Source organism: Myotis nattereri (genome assembly GCF_964212035.1).
Source record: "Myotis nattereri genome assembly, chromosome: 1".
Lineage (NCBI taxonomy): Eukaryota > Metazoa > Chordata > Mammalia > Chiroptera > Vespertilionidae > Myotis > Myotis nattereri.
The window spans coordinates 109,109,553-109,128,328 of record NC_138075.1 but is presented as its reverse complement, the minus strand read 5'-3'; the positions used below and the strand labels follow the sequence as shown (position 1 = coordinate 109,128,328).

The 18,776-nt window shown below is 52.8% G+C and overlaps 1 protein-coding gene across 1 annotated transcript in view; it reads right to left on the bottom strand.

Moving 5' to 3' along the window:
• The window catches only part of CSPG4 (chondroitin sulfate proteoglycan 4), a gene marked incomplete at both ends in the record, with an annotated part of 34,952 nt that extends 17,017 nt beyond the window's left edge, over positions 1–17,935 (bottom strand). The window contains one exon of the mRNA XM_081107664.1: positions 17,848–17,935. Coding sequence (XP_080963790.1) covers positions 17,848–17,935 — 88 coding nt within the window. The remainder of the gene's footprint in view (positions 1–17,847) is intronic.
• Positions 17,936–18,776: the final 841 nt, after the last annotated feature.

Genomic DNA, 18,776 nt, shown 5'->3' with positions numbered 1-18,776 from the left:
CAGCTGGCAATAGCTGGTTGTAAATTTTTAGGGATATTGTTAGCCAGGTGATGTTGCATGGTGAGAATATTTATAACATGATGTAACGAGGCCAAAACCACAAATCAGGGCTCACTCTCTCTCAGAGAACCTGTTGCTGAACATTTACCTGCCTACCACCCACAGAGAGAGGGCCCAGTTCTCTCCCCTGTGTGGGAATGAACCCAAACACCCATCGGTACTCCCTTTTGCTAAAGGTGGATATAAATCTGTTGGGGCCTGGCCAGTCTCAATGGTTGAGCATTGGCCAGGCGATCATGGTTTGATTCCTGATCAGGGCACATACTAGGGTTGTAGGCTCAATCCCCAGTGTGGGGCATGTAGGAGGCAGCTGATTAATGATTCTCTCTCATCATTGATGTTTCCATCTCTCTCTCCCTCTCCCTTCCTTTCTGAAATCAATAAAAATATATTAAAAATAAATAAATCTGCTGGGGCATGATCAAGGTCAGGGCTCTGGATTAAGCAGGAATTGAAATAGATGGCTGGCTCTAACCAACCTGCCTCCAGTGCCCTCCCAGCAGCCAGTTTGGCCTGGTTCTCCAAGCCCAAGTGGGAGGGCAGCAGGATGTACTAGTAGAGGTACTTTCCAGAGGGCTGGAGTCTGAATGGGCTCATTGAGGGGCTGGACCCTGCTGTTTCCAATGGGGCCAGGCAGGGAAAGGCTCACACAGCAGCCTTGTGCTATGCTGGGAGTTCACAGGCCAGGCAGCCCCTCCACCCAACAGAGGCTTCTGAGGCCTTGCTGGCCAGGGTTTTGGAAACTCTGACAGTCCCCCCGCCACCCCCCACCTCACTGCCTCTACTTTCTGTTCTTCTTCTGCCCCTTACTGTCTCTGATGGCTGCAGATGCAAGAACCTAGAATCTCTGTCCTGGGGAGGGGGCAGTTGGAGAGGGAATTTGAATGAATAGGTGGTACAGGATAAAGAAGTAATGAGCTAGAAGTCAATCCCCAAGGGCTTCCTGGGGGAGATAAAGGTGGCGTAGAGGAGCAGAGAGGAAGGGGAATGGGAAGCAAGGACAAGGACAAGTGAGAGACCAGCAGGAATATATAGGCTCCAGAATGTTGAAGACAGAGGAGAGTAGAAGGAAAGGTAACATGACTAAATTGGGCTTAGTGACTGCTGGGGATTTGGGTGATCCGGGAGGAGAGGAGGAATTAGAAATGTCTGGAGACCTCCCCTTGATTCTCTTGGGTCAAGAAGACCCATGATTCATCAAAATACCAGCTCAGGCCTGCAGCAGCTGGAGAAGGGCCCATGCTAGGGTTGGAGGCTTGATCCCCAGTGTGCGCTGTACAGGAGGCCTCCTGGTCACCATTTTGTAAAATGAGCACTCCTTCCAATCCTTCCTCCTCCTGTTTGTTGGAATTATTCCTGGAGGTCCCTCCCCCCTCCAGAGGTTTGCTCTCTAATATGGGTGTGCAGAGGGTTCATGCTGTGGGCTGCCGGAGTGGTGCCAAGCTTTCAGAATGGTGGGAGCAGGATGCTCCACAGGGTCAGGGGGATAAGTGAAGGAGCAAGAAGAATCCTATATGTATGAGTTTCTCTGCCTAGAAGAAGGAAGATAGGTGAGTGTCCAGAGTAATACAGATGTGTATTTGCATGTGTGTGCAAGTGTGTGGGTGGCTGCTGGGGGTATGTTTTGGATTTGCATAAGGCTGCATGTTTGTGCATGTGCGTGTGTGCGTGCGTGTGTGTGTGTGTGTGTGTGTGTGCTGGGAGCTGCCAGGACAGAACAGTGATTGTGCCTAGGCCTGTCTTGCCCCTCAGTGCCCACCCACAATGACTTGGCTGGGCCTGGCTCTGTGAAAGGGGCCCTGTGTTCCTGGAGGCTTTCTGCCCCTCCTCCTTGGCGCCCATCCATCTAAGTCTTAGATTCTAAGAGGTTTACTGAAGGTGGAGAAGGCCCATAACATCCCACCCTTCCTGCCCATGAATAGGGCACTGCTGTCTGTGCCCAGGGCTGGGCAGCTCCATTCCTCTTCCTGAGACAAGGGCTAGGAGCACAGAAAGAGCTTGTGTCCTTCCCTACCAAGCCCCTTCTCACACGGGGAGATGAAGCCTAGGCCAAGGGACCCTAGCAAGCCACCCTCTAGCAGGGCACAGGTTATGTGGGCATCTTCTGGCTCCCTGGGGGCACTCCTGGGACATTTATGAATGGGAACCTGGCTCCTGCTCTGCAGGGAGTGGGGGGGAGGATCCTAAACCTGAGGCTTACTTCCATGGTGATGCCCAAGTGTCTGCCTGTCAATAGGCTCTTGTGACAAGGGGCAGAGTATGTGCACATCAGGCTGTCGACCATTTCCCAGGCTAGGGACAGGTTTCAAGTATGGTGCCTTTCCAGTCGGGCATGGGGATGGGGGGGTGTGGGCTGCTGCAGACCCTGCTCCTTCTGAGTCCTTAGGAACAGGCTAGCCAGACTGTCTCTCTCTCTGTCTGTCCCATCTCTCCTTATCTCTGTCCTGGCTCTTCAGCCACCCTGCTGCCTGTCTCTGCCTGTTTTCCCTCATCTCTCCCTGTCTTAGCCTTTGCCTCCCCTCTTCCCTTTGCCCCATCCTGGTTGTATCTGGGAACATCACCCCTGCTCCAGAACAGTCTAAAGAGTCTGGCCTGGGGCCTCTTGCCTTCTCAGCCTGGTTCCCACTTCCTGGGTTGTGGGGACCACAAAATTCTCTGTAGCCCTGCCTGCAGTAGGGGGACTTGGCTTCCATTTCTTTGAACACCCGAGGCCCCAGAGGAGAAGCAATTTGACAGAGAAAAGCAGAAAGCCTTCAGTGCTGGCCCTGCCACCTGTCTGGGCACCCCCACCCCCACCTCACGCCTCCCTGGCAATTGATCCCTTGTGCCTGCTCCTGCCACATTCCTGGTCGCTTGGGGGAAGCCAGGCAGCCCCACAGCCAGCATGCGTCATGGGCAGCAGCAGCATTCCTGGGTGTTTGCTGCTGTCTGACTTTATAAGGGAGAAAGTTTGGGAGCTGAGAGCTGCTGGGCAGGATGGCCAGTGGGGAGTGCCTAGGCGCACAGTCAAGTGTGGGTGGTGGGAGACCTGGACATGTGTTGTTGAGGAAGGACTTATTGGTACAGAGACAGAGCAGGAGCTGAGAGATGGATGGTGAGAGAAGGCAGAACCATATTCATTCATCCACAAATACAATACTGAAATGATAGGGATGTAGAGGGAGAACCAACCTAGGAAAGACAGAAAGCCTGAGAAAGATATTAAAACTGAGAATGGGCCCTAGCAAGTTTGGCTCAGTGGATAGAGCATTGTCCTGCAGACTTGAAGGGTTCGATTCTGGTCAAAGACACATACCTCGGTTGCAGGCTCGATCCCGGCCTTGCATGTGGGAGGAAACCAGATGATGCGTCTCTCTCTGTCTCCCCCTTTCCACTCTCTAAAAGTCAATGGAAAAATATCCTCAAGTGAGGATTAACAATGAAAACAAAACAAAACCACACCTGAGAATGGAAAATAAAGACCCTTCCTCCACAAAGACTGAATTCAGGGATCCAGACTGAGGCCTGAGGGAGATGGGGAAAGAAAAACCCAAGAGAGTTGGAGAAGGCAGGATATCGGCAGTGAGCCTGCTGCTGTGGACAGGAGCAAGGAGGATGAGGAGGGGACAACCCGCAAGCCAGTTGGAGACAGAGGGGATCCTGCTCTAGGTGAAGCTGTACTCTTCCACTATGGGTGACAAATCCTGGTTCCAGATTCAGGGTAGGGAGAGGCTGAGGCTGGGAGATTCCCCCTGGGGATTCTGAAGAGTGGGGTATTCTGAGAGTGCCAAAGCAAGGGTGAAGGGTCCTTTGTCTTCATGGGTGTGTTTGTGAATGGCCCTGTGTGAGAGCAGGGATGGGCCAGGTGTCCTTCCCCTGTAGCTGGGCCCTCCCTGAGGTCACCTCAAGCCAGATCCCCAGTATTCTGCTGCCCAAGCCAGGGAACCTCTAATGAGGCTGGGGTAGGGAAGTTCCCTCTGATTTAGAACCTGATGGGGCTGATATTCCCTATGCTGCTCCCTCCCATTGCAGAGCTGGGAGAGAAAATGTACTGGTATGAGAACTCAGTCCCATGGAGCAGTGCAGACCCTAACCCTTGCACAGTGGGTAGTGGTGGAAGTGAGTGCAGAACAAGAGAGGATTTGGTGTGGTGGGCCCAGCCTGTCTCTGAATACTGGACCTGCCAGGGCTGGCTGCCTGGAAGATGCTCATGCACCTGGCACCCTCAGTGCTTACTACCTGTGTCCTTGGTTCCAGATGGAGTCCATAACCCAGGGCCATTCAAGCACCCTCAAGGCACGGACATAGGAACAACAGTAGATTAGTTCAAAGTCATGGGGAACTTAAAACAGCGGCCATTCCTGTTCCTCTCAGGAGACAACAGCTTGTCCCAGTATACAGAGTGTGGGAATCACTGAGAGCAGGCTGTTGGAGAGGCTCCTGTACTTGTGGGCAAACCCCTATCTTTACATCTCAACACTACAGAGACCTCAGCTGTGGTCCCCATTCCTCCTCACTTGGAGAACGCTTGACCACAAGACTCACTCTCAGGGTACTTGACCTTGTGTTTGGTTGCCAAGGAGTACAGGGCAGGACAATGGCTTCCTCAGTTATTGGCTGAGCCCTGACCCTGGTCACTGGCCTCAGCTACTGGTCTTCTAACCAAGTACCTGGAGGCCACCCATACCAAGGGCCATACACTGAGGAACATGTCCAATTTAGGAACCCCTCTGGAAGGTGAGTGCCTCTGGGGAGGAAGCAGGGGACTAGTGGAGTAAGATACAGAGATTGGTTCACAGACACTGATCAGGCAGACTTGGTGCCCTGGGCTCCCAGCCATGTGTTCCTACCCTGGGGCCATGTGGGACACAGAGGAAGTGGGAGAGAAAATGAAAGGTTTTGCTGGAAGAAGCAGCCCAGAGTCCACCCAGGCTGGAAGGCTGGGGCAGGAGGAAGCAGGGCCCTCAGTGGAGTCTTTGTGGAAGCCTGCTGTTCTCCAAGCCAGAACATGAAGGGGTGGGGCTTCTGTGGCTTGAAGCAATTCAGAAAGGCCTTTTCTTGTCCTGTGATTTTCCTCCTTATAAAGGGAGGATTTCTAGGCCCTCATCCATATTCCCTTTCCCCTAGCTTTCCTGGCCCTGGAGGGAATATGGGTCCCTCATCTCAGTTGACCAGGCTGAGGTAGGGGCTCTGGAGAGAAGAAAGAGTGAAGGAGCTTGCCTGGCATCTGGCCTGTCCAGCCCTCACGTCCAGCAGGGTCCCCGTGAGATTGCTCTCATTTTACAAGTGTGAAAACTGAGGCAAAGAAGATAGTTACCTGTGCTAGGGCATAAAGAGCAGCCATGGAATGGGATTCAAGACCTTGTTGGTGTGCTTCCTGAGCCTGGTACTGTAGGTGTCAGGGTGGGGTATGCACATAGAAGGGGGTGTTGATTGCTATGTGTGACTTAGAAGTGGAGCATCTGCCTGAGTGTGAGAACTGGCCCCCTGCCTGGGGAAGACACACTTTTTCCCTTCCTGTCCTTAAGACTCCCTCTTTCAGGGTTGCGGGGGGGGGGGGGGGGGGTGGAGGGGGGAGGGGGTGAGGGAAGGGGAGAGCATGGTTTGGCAGCTGGCCTCTCCCAGCATGGCTGGCTGGGGTCTGGCTTTGGGTCTTCAGGGCTGGCTGAGGATGACACGTTCCAGAAAATAGTGATAAGTGAGTCAGCACTGAAGAAGGTCCCTCTCTGATCCACCAGCCCATAGAGGTCTTAGAGGTCATGGAAGAGGCTGGAGAGGTGGGAGGTGTGGTTTCCACCCAGGGTGAGAAGCCTGCCTTCAGGAGGCTGAGGGGCCATCCCTTCTGTCAGAATCCTTTCTGCTCTGGGATGAGAAATCACTGAGGGAAGGCTGTTGGAGAGGTGCCTCAGGGCTTTTCTGAGCCTGGCAGACGGCTTGGAGACAGTGAGTGTTAGCTGGGATGGGGGAACAGTGGAAGCCAGACAGAGGTCTGGACCAACTTGACCAACTTGTGCTCAATAGGCTATGTGCCTTAGAGAAGACACCACTATCTTTGCCTTAGTCCTCCCATCTGAAATATAGGGAAGGGAGGTAGGATGACCCCACAGACAGAGGTTCCATGTCCAGGAGACCTGGGGGAAGCAGAGGCTTGGGTCAGGAACCCACACACACACTGTACTCAGAGCCACATGCTGCCATACCCTCTCTGGCCTCAGTTTTCCCATCTGTGAAAAGGGACTTAGGTGTGGAGACTGACACATACACCTAAGCCCTGGCCAGATCAGCCTAGCCCAGCCCAAGAGGAACTGCTGGTGGAGAGGTGTGGTCACTACAGTGGATACAGCAGAATTCACCTCTGGCCTAAGGGATGACAGGCCTGACCAGACTGGAAATTCTTGAGAACAGGGCCCAGAGCCTGTGTCCTGTGCCTAGGGCATCTATCATCCAGGAGGACTAGACACATGTACTGACAGAGGAAGTACCAGCACTTAAGGGAATACAAAGATTAAATGAGGAAGCATTTGGCTCAAATGAGGGATTTTCTATTGGCAGAGCTGACAGCCGATAGGCAGAACAGCAAGCTCTCATACTGGTGGTGTGCTGCCAGGAGGGTGTGACCTGTGAGGGTGGACCAGGTAACCTAAGTGTCCTTGCTAGTGGCCTCTGTGCCAACCAGGTACCCCAGAGATCCCCAGACTGAGTCCCCCCACGACAGGCCTGAATCCTCTTGGCATAGGTCCCTACCTAGCATGCTCACTAATTCTGTAACCCCTCTAGCCTATCAGTACCTCCAAGCTGTGCCCATACTACCACATTCTCTAGTCCATCTCTCTTTCCTGGCCTCAGGTACCACCTCTTTGCTATGGTACCCAATCTCTGTCTCTGGCACTGCCAATGACCTGTAGACATCTACACCAGAAACAACCCTAGGAACCCCCAAGCCCACCCATCTCAAGCCAGAGTCAGTGTCATCTCTGCTCCCATCCAGTGAAGGTCCCACCACCCACCCACTGCTAGGCAGAAATCTAAAAGTTGTTTCAGACATTCTTTCTCCTCCCTCCTTATGGACACCCATCCTACTCTTAAATTCTCCTTCAAATTCAACTCCCCCTCTTGCTCCTCTGTGCTATCCTGCAAAGCAGATGGCCACCATCAATTGCCCGGCTTAATAAATTTTCTGCCTTGTTTTGCTAATAGCAGCCACAGTTAACCTAAAATGAAAGTCACTCCATCATCCTTCTTTGCCTGGAAGACTTTGATGGCTTCCCATTGCCCCATGATCAAACCTCAACCCCCTAGTGCAGCACTGATGTGGGGTGCTGGGTGACCTTGCTCCTGATCCACAGGCTTTCCTGTGCACCTCCCTTGAACACCCCACGTGCCACCCTTACCAGACCTTGGGCTGTTTTCCATCCATACTTGTCAGGTTCTTACTCCCAGCCTCTGCTCAAGGTCTTCTACGTGGTGAGCTCTTCTTTCTCTGCCTGTGAAATGCCCTCATGCTCCTTCATAAAAGTTCTCCTCATCCTTCCCCACAGCCCAAAGCTCCTCTGCATTGGGGGTGCAAAGACACTCCACTGTGGCTTGGGGAGTTGTGTCACTGTCACTTCTCTCCATGAACACTATGAGTCTTGGGATAAGACTGGCTGCTTGGTGAAGGGAGATGGGAAGAAAGGAGGACGGGCCCAGGAGGATGAGAGGGGCAGCCATATTCCCTAGTGGACTGCTGGTAAGGATGGCACCTGGGGGCTTGACCAGCTCTACCCAACCTGTCTCACCTCCAGGCTTCTTTCTAGTCCCCCTTTGTCTTTTAGGGCCCCAGTAACCAGAGGCAGGGGCCTGCACACAATGTCCCCACCCTGCCCCAGCCAGGGAGTGCTTTTCTGGGCCTGTGGTAACAGAGTCTGGTGCTTGTTTTTAAAGAAAATAGAATCAGAGTCCCTATTTATAGCTGGAGTCCATAGCACAGACAGGAGATAGATGGGGTTTGAGGCTGTGCAGGCTCCAAACAGGCGGGGGAAAGGCGGGGAGGAGGAAAGGGGCCTCCAAGGCCCCGTCCTCCCCCCTCCCACTTTCTTAGCTGCTAAGGAAGTGCCTGTGGGATCTTGACACTCCCTGGGACAGGATATAGCTGTGTTTTTGGACAGGGGAAGGAGGGGACTTGGTTGAGGGAGATGGAAACTTTTTCTTTGAATTGGTCCCTGGAGCTCAGAGTCTCTGTGGGAATGGGTGGAGGTGAGGTGTGTCATGTCTACTGGGAAGGCAGAGAAGAACCTGTGGAGGTGCCAGCCTCAGAGGGAGCACTTTGGACTGCCACCACAACTGGGTAAAGGAAGAACAGAGCAAGGCCAGAGAGATGGGGCTGACAGAGGCAGAGAGAGAGACAGGGATGGGGGAAAGTTCGGCAGCTCAGTTGGTTCTGTGGAAGGGACATAGAGAGAGCAAGGAAAGGTTTGAAGTGGGGGCTTCTGTCCCACAAAAAGTCTTCCTGGTGCTCTGGGCAGAGTGGTCACAGTCTGAGTTGGATCCAGTGAGGAAAGGCAGGAATTGAACATCTCTGTATCCTTCAGCTCAGAAAGCCAAGCCATGCTCACTCCTACCCTGCAGGGCTCACCAGACCTTGGGCTGTTTTCCATCCATTGCCTGGAGACCCTCTGTTCCTGGCAATATGCTGTGGAAGCAGGGCCGATGCAGATGGGCTTTGTCACCAAAATCCCTAAAGGACTGTCCTGGCAGATGGGGCAGGGTAATGACAGGATCATTAGGGGCAGGTCTGGGCTCTGGATTGCTAGGGGGTGAGTTCCTCAGGCCTGGAGGCCCTAGCCTGAACTCACACCTGCTGCCAGCCTCTATTCTGACTCCTCCCTCATTTGGACCTTTGGGGGCTGCAGCCTGAGGTATGTGTCATGGAGACTTAGCCACACTGGTGACTCAGACAGTTAAAAAAAGAAGCAGCTCCAAGCGGTGACTCAGCTGCCTCTGGAGGGGCTGGGTGGGTCTAGCTGGTACAAGACGGGGTGGTCTGGGTTTATTTTTGGCAGGGTGGGGCTGGAGTCAGAGGGTGTAAGATGGGAAGTGGGGATGGAGAGAAGCTGCTACTCTCATTCCAGGAGAGCCCCAGGGCTTTGTGCTACAGAGAAAATCGGTTTCCCAATGCCTGGGAGCTCTGGCAGGCTGGGCTGCCTCTCAGTCCTGTCCCAGGCCCAGCCTACCTTGTTATGTGGCCCAGAACAAGCATCTGGCTCTGTCTGGACAGAAGCAGAGTCTCTTGTCCTGTTCCTAAGAGGCTTGAGCTCAGAATTTTAGAATTGACCTTGAAGGATGAAGATCCTACACAGAGACCCAGAGAGGAACAGAAGTCTGACTAAGGCCACCCAGGTCCCTACAACTTCTCCCCTTCCCCAGGGCTGTCAACAGTTGAAGGGACAGGCTCCCATCTGAGTACAGAAGTACCCCCTTATTCGTGGTTTTGCTTTCTGTGGTTTCATGGTAAACCATGGTCTGAAAATATTAAATGGAAATTCCAGAAATAATTCATAAGTTTTAAATTGTGTACCATTCTGAATAGTGTGATGGATCATCACTTTGTCCAGCATCTCTCCACACTGTATGTGCCCCCCACCTCTTTATCACTTAGTAGCTGGCTCAATGATCAGATAAGATCGGCTGTTTTGTTTAAGTAATCCTTATTTTACTAATGGCCCCAAAGTGCAAGACTAGTGATGCTGGTAATTTAGATATGCCAAAAAGAAGGCGTGAATTGCTTCCTTTAAGTGAAAATGTATAAGCATACCTTGGAGATATTGAGGGTTTGAATCCATACCACAAGAATGAAGCGAACTTTGCAATAAAGTGAAAAACACAATTTTTTTGGTTTCCCAGTGCATATAAAGGTTATGTTTACACTATACTGTAGTCTATTAAGTGTGCAATAGCACTATGTCTAAAAAGACCAATGTACATACCTTAATTAAAAATACTTTATTGCTGCCCTGGCCAGTGTGACTCAGTTGGTTGGAGTATTGTCTGATGAACTGGATGTCATGGGTTCAATTCCTGGTCAGGGCATATACCTAGGCTTTGGGTTCAATCTCCAGTCTGGGAGTGTGTGGGAGGCAACTGATCGATGTATCTCTCTCACATCGATGTTTCTCTCTCCCCCCCCGCCTCTCTCTCTCTCCCTCCCTCCCTCCCTCCTTCTTCAATATTCTAATAAAAATTAAAAAATACTTTATTGCTAAAAATGCTATCCATAATATGAAAATGGCACCAATAGATTTGTTTGACAAAGGGTTGCCACAAACATTCAATTTGTAAAAAAAAAAAAAAGCAATATCTGTGAAGCACAATAAAACTAGGTGTGCCTGTTTAGGAGAGAACATAGTATGTATACGACTCAGAACTATCTGAGGTTTCAGGTATCCACTCGGGGTCTTGGAACATATCCCCCATGGATAAGGGGAACAACTGTACCTGCGCCTGGAGGGGCTCAGCTGGGCTCCAAATGGGTGGCTGGAAGCATGTGGGCACCAGATGCCCAGAAGTAGAGTCTCAGCTAGCAGCTGGGGCCTGGATTTTATTAGCTATTAGCTCATATCCGGGGAGCTAGCTGGGATCTGCCCAAAGGTCTGTTGAGAAGAGTTACCCCTATGAGGGTGAAGGCAGAGGATGCCCACACAGTGGGATTTTAAGCTGGGGGCCCAGGCTCTGGCTAGTTTATTATCCAGAGTGTCTCTCCAGTGACACCCCCAACCTCCTCAGCTGCTCATTTCCTGAAACTCACTTCCCCTCACCTCTACCAACCCTGATCTCACACATACAGGGACTCATCACCAACATCCCAATGGCTCCAAGCAGCCCAGGGCAGAGAGGATCCCCCACTCCCTCAGTTTTCATTTTGCTCTTCACTATGCAGCCACTGCCACATATGAGTGGTGGTAATATCTCCATGGGAACTCTGGCAGTTGAACCATCTCATGGCCCTGGACTTTTGCTCCTACCTCTGGAGAGGCCCCTGAGGGGTGGGCAAATGAAGAGAAAGGCGGTTAGGCTCCCTGTCATGTAGGAGGTGCTGGTTCCTGTCCTCTCTTTGTCCCAGCTCATCTGCTTTTGGGCAGGTCTGAGTGTCATTTGGTCATCTGTTAAGCACACGTTGATTATATGGCACTCTGGCTCAGTGATATCCATCTAAGGGACTATTAGGATTTGGGTCAGGGCTGGGAGGGGTTGTCCTGCTTCTCCTCACAGTGGGAAGGGTGTGTAGGTCTCAGCCAAGAGGGTCAGTCAGATGCAGACTCCCTTCCCCCTGGGCAGGCTGTCAGTGGCTGGCTGACAGCTCCCTTTGGAGCCTACCTCCTCTTTTCTATGTCACTTTATCCCACACAGACCCTCTCACAGGGCCCCCATATCCAATACCCAACCTGGGGACCTTTCTGAAAGATTCCTAAGCAGGATCCCCCATCTTGCTGGGGCTGCCCCCATTCCCGAAGGAGATGGAAATAGAGTGACAGCAACCTCAGGAGCAGATTCCTATTCTAGGTAAAGGGCTTTCATCCTTGATGAACAGAAGAAGTAGGAATTATTTATCCATTTTAGAGAGGAGAAAACTGAGGCTCAGAAAGGCCAAGTCACTTGCCCAAGGTCATGCATCCAGTGGTAGGGCTGTAATTAAATTCTAGACTCTCTAATACTGTGTTCTTTACCATTATGTTCCTGCCTCCTTCATCCCCCAGCCTGTAGAGGTTCCCAGAGCTAAGGACTCACAGTGGGGAGAGGTTGGGCCTGAGTCAGAACTGAGAGTGGAAAGGGAGCTCAAAGCACCCAAAAGGGTGATTTGTTCCTTTCCTGACCACTGTGGAAGTGTGTGTGTGTGTGTGTGTGTGTGTGTGTGTGCCTGAGGCCTGCCTGCTGACTGGCCTAAAGCTGCAGAAGTGCGGGGTTGGTCCCAGCCAATGTGCATGAGGGAAGGGGGCAGGGAGGGGTTGGTGTCGTGGGAATCAGCATCCAGGGCCCACTGATATTTATAGTTGGCCCTCCTGAAATGTGAGTGGGGGAGGAGTTGCTCTTAGGTGGGAACGGAAGTTGGTCTCCTCTTCCCAGCCCCCTCTATGTCCCCAGAGAGCAGCCTGTCTCAGGCCAGAGGCCTTGCTCTGGTGGTGGAGCTGGGGCTGTGTGTCCTGAGTTGGGGACTTCCCCCAGGACTTCTGTCTCAGGGGCTAGACACTCTCCTTGCTAGGCTCTAAGCCAGGCTGCTGAGCAACACGGTATGTGTGCGTGCCCATGCTCCCACTGGGTGCAATGATGGAGGTCATGCACCTGGGGCAGAGGCCAGATGAAGATAGGGGAAGAAAGGCTTGTGAGCTCATAGAGATGCAAGGTGGGGGCCAAGAGGAGGGCAGACCAGGCCGTGGGCCTCAGCAATCAATGGTTAGAAAGGCTCCCAGAGGTGGTGATGTTGGAACTGGGCCTTGAAGGATGGGGAGAAAAAGGGAAGAGCAGTTGTAGGGAACCGGCTGGGCAAAGGTGGAAAGGTATTAGGGGTTATGGGTTACTATCTGCTGTCCTAGTTCATCAGTTAGGCTGTGGGACACAGGATCACTTTGAATGTGGAGGCTGGTATTTGAGGCAGGGACAGGCAGGTGGCACCATGAGGCTCTTGCTTACCTGGATGCTTAGGAATGTCCCATTTGGCTCTAGGAGGGTTACGAATGGGACGCTGGGGCATGAGAGGCCAGGCCCCCAGGCCTGGCTGGGAGGAAGTTGGGACTGTGTTCTGCTCCCTGCCTTTGGGTCTCCAGACTGTGTCCACCTGGGGGAGGACAACTTCCAGGGGTCCTTTGTAACAATCGTGATTTGGATTCTCTGAAAGCCAGGAAGTTCTTCCTTGTATCTGGTCTGAATCTCCTATGCTCTCAATATGTTTTAACTCAAAGCAATTTATTAGTTTTTTAAAGCCACAGAATACTTTATCAAAAATAAAACCTCAATTTATAAATGTTTAATCCATGAAACTGCTATGCATGGATTAGGGTGGGGCATGTATCCTGTATTTCTAGATATGGGGATGTAAAGCCCTGGAACACCCTGGGCACAGTCTGGAAACCCCTGGTTGACTCAGTGGTCTCTATGCCCCTTTGTGGGTCCAGTCCTGTGCTCAGCAAGAAGTGGAGACCCCTGAGAATAGCAAATAGGCGGTCTGCTCTCAGGGAGCTACTGGTCTTGTGGGCAAAGCCACATCTAGACCAGGGTATAAGGGCAAAGAGCAGAGAGGCCCAGACCCTGCCCAGCTAAGGACTTGCTGTGTGACTCTGAGAAAATAGTTGCCCCTCTCTGGGTTCTGGTTTCCTTGTGAACCATGGGGGTCTGGCCTGAGATCAGCAGTCTCTGCAGTAAGGTCTGGGAGGGGAGGCAGTCTTGCTGACACACCATGACAGTTAAGCCATGAGAGAGACACACACTGAAACAGTTTAGCATGAGCAGTGGAAGGAGGCCTGGCAGAGCCAGCTCCTTCAAAGGCTGGAAGCGGGCAGGGCATGGGCAGGAGTTGAGTGGGAGGAAGGAATGGTCAACAGGATAAGCACTGTCCAGAACATGGGTGAGCCATGCCACCAAGCCATCTTGCTGGCAGCCCCAGAGCCACTCCCCTACATCGGAGACAAATGTGATTTCCTTTGCCATTCCAGCTGTTGGGGGAGGAGTGCAGAGCTTTCTTGAAGAGGATTTGCTTATGCTATGAGAAAGTGGAGAGGATTTGGAGAGGTGGGGTGTTAGAGGGGCATGGGGGGATGGGAACAGAGATCTGGGGGCCTCAGGGAGCTGTCTCTCCCTTGATGACCTGTCTCTCTTCCCTGCTGGGGGGCCCTGGTGGTGGCTGTCCACCTGGTTTTATATGGGAGAGCCAGCTATTGTTGGGGTGAGTGAGAACACCATGGCCTGTGTGCCCAGAGTGACCTGAGGCCAGTCCCTCCTGTTCTTTGAGCCTCATTTCTTCATCTGTAAAACATGGATGTCCTTGACTTGCAGGGCTGTGAGGCTTCATGGCAATATGATTAGCCTTCCCACAGGGTATCTCTGGAGGTAGAACCCCTATTATAACACAGCTCCATTCTCTCCCCTGTTTGGAGTTATGGACTCTCCTGAGAAGCAGGAAGAACTAGGATTTCCTACCCCAGAGAAAATCCTAGTACAGAATTGTTCATACCAATTCAGTTAATTAAAAGATGACTCCTACACATTCAGTAACAATGAATACAGTACTTCTGAAACACAACCTACATTTGCCCCTGGAGAAAGAGTCCTAACTCTAGAAGACTCTACAGAACTAGACATATGCTGGGGCAGGGGGCATGTTGGAAGGAAAAGGGGAGCTGGATGGGACCGGGAACTGGGGGACAGGCAGTGGAGGAGCAGAGGGACCAGGCAGTGAGCAGGCTTAAGTCCTGGACCCAAAGGCCCCTTTCTTCATTTGCTCCTGGCACCAAATAGGAGCCACAGCTCAGCATAGCATCCCTGGTTCCATCTTGTCCTCACCTCCTTCCCCCTCAGTCATCACCCAGCCCAGGTCTGTGAAATATGGGGCTTGTATTCCCAGATAGGGAGGCAGCAGCCATCCTGGGCTCCTGGTAGCAGCTACCCACCCAGGTCTGTGAGGGCAGCTGGCTGTGTGCCGGGTTGTCTGTACTCATGTGCGAGCCCACATCTGTGTGCACCAATGAGTGTGTATGTCAGGGTTATTTCCAACTCCCCCTCCCCTGCCTGCCCCCTCCTGGGCAGCATGCCCAGTTCCCAGACTGAGCCTATATACTACCTCTGAGAACTCTCCACATGCCCCACTTCCTCCTAGCCATCGCCAATGGCCTGGCCCACCTGGCCTGGCCCCCGTCTGGGCCCCCTAGGCGGCTGTACTGAAAGGCCCTTCTTATCCTGCCCAGGCAGGCAGGCAGACAAACATTGGGAGGGGGCTCAGTTATACTTGGTTCTGAAACAGTTTTTCTAGAGTCTGGGTGGTCTGGGCTGAAGGCCCTAGTCCAGGGGTGGGCAAACTTTTTGATTCGAGGGCCACAATGGGTTCTTAAACTGGACCGGAGGGCCGGAACAAAAGCAGGGATGGAGTGTTTGTGTGAACTAATATAAATTCAAAGTAAACATCATTACATAAAAGGGTACAGTCTTTTTTTTTTTTAGTTTTATTCATTTCAAACGGGCCGGATCCGGCCCGCGGGCCATAGTTTGCCCACGGCTGCCCTAGCCTCTGCCCTGCCCTGAGGCTCAGGCTAGTATGTGCATGGCTCAGAGACTGTTCCCCCCAGACCATCCAGGGAGTCTGCCCTGGTTGAGTTCCTTGCACCTGGTCCCCCCATGCTCTCTAAGACAGACCCATTAGTTCAGAGCCCCCATCAAGTTTACACAGGAGCCCTCCCTGCCAGGGGCTCTTGCCTGAGTTCCACTTCAACCCCTCACCTACCTTTCAAAGGCAGCTACACCCGTTCTATGTTCACTCTGACCTCCAATTCTGTCATCTCCACATCAGCTCAAACCCAGTCTTCCCCAATGTTTGTTACTCTGCTGAGGGCCTCCCGCAGTGCTCTGAAGGAGTTGGATACCACACTTACTTCCTCAGAGCAGGACTGGAGGCTCTTCCCTGGCAGCTGGGCTTCTCCGTGGGACTTAGGGCACTTTGCTTCCTCCCTGGGGCCTCAGTTTCCCTGTCTGTACAATTGGAAGGCTGGACCAGATGGTTTCCAAGGGTGCTCAACTCTCAGGCCCCATGACCTAGATGCCCAATGTGCCTCACTCTTGTACCTTGAGGGCCTTTGGGGCCAGGGGTGTCTAGGGGTGGTAGGAGTGACGTCCTCCTCAGGCAGGGGCTGTCCCTACTGCAGAGACCAGGAAAGGGAGTTCACTAGGTGTGGTGACAGAGATGGGTTTTTGGAGAGGAACTCTGCCTGGGAGGGGGAGAGGATACCAGGTCACCCAACCCCTACCCAATTCCAAATCCTTCCTAAAGGCAGGGTTTGGCTTAATGTTATAAAGCCCCAATTGGCATCATGTCATCTCCTCTCTAAAACCTTTGTTGGCTCCTCAGCAGGGCATAGGCAATGGGCTGCATTTTGCCATTTAAAGTTTCTGGGCCCCAGTGCAATTGCTTTTCCTAGCTCTTGCTCAAAATGTGTCTTTCAGCCAGGCTGCTGGCCTTTCTATCTCAACATCCTTCTGCTCATACCACCTCAGGGCCATTGTTCATGGACCCCCTTCCTGGAGTGTGACCTTTCACACCCTCCAAGCCCTGGCTCACGGATCATCCTCTGCCTGGCCCCAGCTGCCTCTGGGTTTCTTTTCTCCATACCCTTTATCAGGATCTTTGCAGACATGACAGGAATTGCTGTTTGAGTTCTAATCTGCTTTTCTAGCTCCTGAATGAAACCAAGTTCAGCTTATAAATTTCTGTGCACTCCTCACTGCCCAGCATGGTACCTGCACATTGTCGATGCTGAGGAGGTTTTGAAAGAGGCTCTCAGTTGAAGCTAAGGAAGTGGTGGTGCTGGAACCTTTCCCTTGGCTGGAGGCTGTGGAGCTACATGAGTGAACCTCCCCAGTCACCTCAGATGCCCACATCCCATCTCTCTAGAGACCTGCCCATCACCCAGGCCCTGAGACCTTGGAGGATGGAGTCTCTGGCGCTGGGAGTAGCAAGCCTGGGGATCTGGCTCTGACTCACCCAGTATGTGTGGGGTTCTCCCCTGACTCATTTCCCTTTTAGTGGTCTGAGCCCATGGAAGGGAGACTCAGGTCCTTCCTCTGCTCAAAGTTGCTCTTGGGAGTGGTCCCAAAAGTTGTAGGCTGAAGCACTGACTCATACATGGGTATAATGACTGATGGGTTCTGAGGCCACAATTCTTATGCTTTCACTGAAGGAAGAATGCTGCAGTGGTGGGATTTCTGGCATTGTGACTGAGAGGGGACACATCCTAGCACCCTTCAGAAGGCAAACTGTCATCCAGTCTCTGCTGGGGTCAGCCACCAATGCCTGGGACAGGGAGGTGTGTCAGGGGTTACCCAGAGCTGTCTGAGGGACAAGCCCCTGTTGGAGCACAGGATATGGAGAGGCACCAGACCTGCCTCTAGGAGGCTGAAGAGTGGGTGGTCCTGTCTGTCACCAATCAAGACTTCTCAGTGAGGAGAGAGGAGAGAGAAAAAGACAGGAGGGGGATGAGGACAGGAGGAAGGTGGCGATGAAGAAGCCAGACAGAAAATGCATCTCTGGACAAGGGGAGTAGGAGCAGGAACTGAGCTGGGAGGCAGCTGGAGGAGACCAGAGGAGGCTGGAGGAGGTGGAGGCTGAGGTGCCTGTGCCCCATCCCCCCAGCATAGGGTGGGGCAGGGTAGCTCCCTCCCCATTTCTTGCTTTTCAGCACTCCCCATTCCTGGCCTGGGTGGCTGAGGCTGGGGTACTTTTCATCACTGGGTGTCCTTTGGGCACCGTGTGGTCACAGAAAGCCTACTGGGCTCAGGGAGCTCAGACAGCATTGAAGGGGCTCCACTGGGTATGGAGAACAATCCTACATAGTGCCATGCCCTGGGCAATCCCTTTCTGGGGCCAAGCTCAGGAAACCAGAGCCCATATAACCCTGAGATGGAGAGCGTCTCTCCTGGGTGGAGTTCCCAGAGACCCCAGCCTGGGGTGGCAGGAGCACAGCCTCCTTGTTTCCTAGTCTGGAGGCCACTTCTGGGGCCCATCCCTTTTCTCTATCTAAGGAACCCTCCACAGCTCCTGCCAGTCTGGGTTGGGGTCTCAGGTCCCTCACTTACCTGCAGATGCTGGTTCTGCCAACATAGCCAAGGTCAAAGCCAAGGCCAGGGCAGGGGCTGGGATTCGGGGCTGAGGATCTGTGTGCATTGCAGCGGGCTGGCAGCCGGACTTAAGCGCCAAAGTCTCCAGTTGAGAGAACTCGGCTCTTCTGGTGTGGGCTGGGGCTCCCGGTGCACATAGTCTACTTAACTCTGGGGGCGGAGCAGCAGCCCAACCAGCACTCGGATTTCACCGGGCTCCCTGCCTGTCCCCACCCCCCACCCCCCCATCCCCCGCTTCTCCCCCCCCAACAACCTTCTTAAAGGGCCCATGCTAGGCTACTCCTTCCTATGGAGGGGTGAGTGGACCCTTACAGCTCAGTCAGACACAGACCCCACCCTGAATATTTGGGACCAAGTCCCAGAAGAGATTAGACCTATATGAGTTAGGGTGGCCCACTTACTTTTCTTCCTTTTGCCCTTGCAAGGATTGGAGGCAAGGTCTCATATTAGGGCTAGGAGGAAGGACCCCACCCCACATACTGCTTTTGGGCCTCTTTGCTTCTGAGGTCTCCTCAGGATTCCATTTGGGCAGAGAGGCATCACCCTAGGTTCTTCACCTGCTCTCTGCCCCCTGGTGTTGCAACCTTGACCTTCTCCTCTCTGCAGAGCCTCAGTTTCTAGTATTTAGAGGAGAGATGTCCTACACTCACCCACAAGGCAGGAGGGGTTCTCAATTCCGTGGTATCATTTGCCTTAGAGTAGCCTTGCAAGGTGGGTAGAACCACCCCTTTCCCCATTTCATGGAATAGGAAACAGGCTGAGAGCAGGAAGTGGTTCTTTCAAGGACCACAGGTGGAGATTAGGTCCCTGACCATTTGGTACTCAAATCCCAGGCCCCCTGACTCCTGAATTTGGTTGTTTCAACTTCCTGGGGCTGCCTCCGAGAA